Source organism: Nanorana parkeri, unplaced genomic scaffold (assembly GCF_000935625.1).
Source record: "Nanorana parkeri isolate BGI_ZX_2015 unplaced genomic scaffold, ASM93562v1 scaffold19, whole genome shotgun sequence".
Taxonomy (NCBI): Eukaryota; Metazoa; Chordata; class Amphibia; order Anura; family Dicroglossidae; genus Nanorana; species Nanorana parkeri.
The window spans coordinates 2,437,825-2,440,096 of NW_017306287.1; the positions used below are offsets into that span (position 1 = coordinate 2,437,825).

At 46.6% G+C, this 2,272-nt stretch overlaps 1 protein-coding gene across 2 annotated transcripts in view; it reads right to left on the reverse strand.

The window, feature by feature from the left end:
* Positions 1 to 1,637: 1,637 nt before the first annotated feature.
* RAB11FIP3 (RAB11 family interacting protein 3) overlaps positions 1,638 to 2,272 on the reverse strand; it is a 68,899-nt gene continuing 68,264 nt past the window's right edge. For both annotated transcript variants that reach the window (XM_018561799.1, XM_018561815.1), the window contains one exon: positions 1,638 to 2,240. In XM_018561799.1, coding sequence (XP_018417301.1) covers positions 2,231 to 2,240 — 10 coding nt within the window. In that variant the 3' untranslated portion in view covers positions 1,638 to 2,230. The remainder of the gene's footprint in view (positions 2,241 to 2,272) is intronic.

The following is a 2,272-nucleotide window of genomic DNA, read 5'->3' on the forward strand; positions in this document are numbered from 1 at the left end:
TGCAGCACCAAAATATGTTCATGTTTGAAATGTGTTCCAGTCTGGAGGTACAAAACATGTAATACATCCCCACAGGTATGTCTGAGACATGTCTATGTGCAAATCTGCATTTTCACCGGGGTTGTACATAAAGAACAGCAAGGGGCAGTGTCCTTATAAAGTTCCTATGCATTATGAAATACTTCCTAACTCCTGTTTCCAGTGAACCAGATTTTCCATCTGGACAGCCTTAAAGGGTATGTTTTAAAGGGCATGTATACCCCAATTCGATTTTTTTATCATGTTTGGAATCATGTCTTACTGTATGCAGTTTTCTTAAGAAAATTGTTTTTTGGTGAATGCAAATGTCTTACCTGGAGATCCTGCCAGTAACATCACTTCCTGTTGCAGGCTGACAACACTAAGCCACTGTCTCGCCACAAAAAGCAGTGTTGTCAGCCTGCTGTGTGCGCTCCTTTAGTTGGTCAATGGGCTGCCTAGCAGATAGGTAGTCCAACAGTCAACTCACAGGACTTGAATAGCAAGCTGACAACATGAAGCCACTGTCTCGCCATTACCAGCAGTGTTGTCAGCTTGCTGTCTGCGCTCCTTTAGTTGGCCAATGGGCTGCCTAGCAGATAGGTAGTCCAACAGTCAACTGACAGGGTTTGAATAGCAGGCTGAAGCCACTGTCTCGCCATTACCAGCAGTGTTGTCAGCCTGCTGTGTGCGCCTTTAGTTGACCAATGGGCTGCGTATCAGATAAGTAGTCCAACGGCCAACTGATGGGGCTTGAATAGCAGGCTGACAACTTGAAGCCAATGCCTCGCCATTGGCTGCAGTGTGTCAGTCTGCTTTTCAGGTCGTTGGACTACCTGATAGGCAGCCCATTGCCCAACTAAAGGAGCGCACACGGCAGGCTGACAACACTGCTGCTAATGGTGAGACAGTGGCTTAGCGTTGTCAGGCTGCTACAGGAATCGCGGTTACTGGCAGGATCTCTAGGTAACGTTTCTACCGTCCTTCTTTGCAATGGGAGAGGAGCTAAAATACAAATCTGACAACCTGTATTTTGTGGGTTTGAGCTAACCCCCTCCACTATATCAAGCCAATGGGCTGTAGGATTCATGCAGGAGCACAGCTGGGAAAGCTCCCATTGCATTGTGGGACCTGAGTTTTTCCTTCTGGTATTGGGCAGTTAAGACACGCTTGGTCACTATAAAAGTATTTGTTTTATATAGAAAGGGGTGGGGACTTAAAATATATTTGCATTATTTAAAGTAGTCATTTTGAGGGCTAATTTGGCCCTAAATTATCCGCCGTGTGTGGTCCCTGGCAAGTTAAATCACATCTAGTTATGGAGAAGCATGTGACTCAATCCATGTGACAGCAATGGGCCAATCACCAACGCTTGCAGCTTACACAGGGCTGCATCTCCTGCTGGCAGCAGCTGGGGAGGAAGTATTAAAGAGAACCTGTTGTTTTCCCAGCATGAACAGCCCATTGATTCAACCTGCCGGTCACCACTCACAGCTGCAAAGACAGCTATGGGTGTAGTTGACCATTAAACACCCAAAGGGTTTAGTAGAATTCTTACTTAAGCATGGTGTCTTTGCTATACACCAAAACCCACAAGGATGCTACGACCTTACATAGAATGAATGCGAAAACAAATGATTTATTAACATTATTACTGCTGGATTCCTCTGTGCTGCTGTTGCAAACAGGTCACATGTGCACCAACACCATATATACATTTGTGCATTGACGCAATATATACATAAACATACACCAATCAACCGCCTTCAAGTCTGTAGTCCAGTAACCCACATTCGGAGTTAAGTCCTTTACTAAGGAGTGGATGCGATACATTCGGATATTTAGCGTGAACTGGGCTCTGCCCATGAGGAATGGGACGTAAAGCGGGGGTGCGGGAGGCTTCACGACATCCGTTGTACATTCCTCTACGTTTGGGGAAATTATACACAGGCTGTGATGATTCCTCAGGCGATACGTGGAGACTGAAACCCGGCAGAATCCTTCCATGTACTCTTAGATGTGGCTAAGACAGATGGGGTTCAGGTGCACAGCAGGATTCTCCGTGCAGGTTGATCATCACCACCGCCAGAGTGTGCTAGGCTGAGCCCGAATGCATCTATGGGGGGACCAGCATGTCGGGGATCACATCTGCCTCCTCTGCATCCTGGATCATGGGCAGAGCTTCATCCTCCTACCAGAACTCGCTGGAGAGTTAATGGAATCTGCAAGTGCAAGAAAAATGTCAGATGTCAAT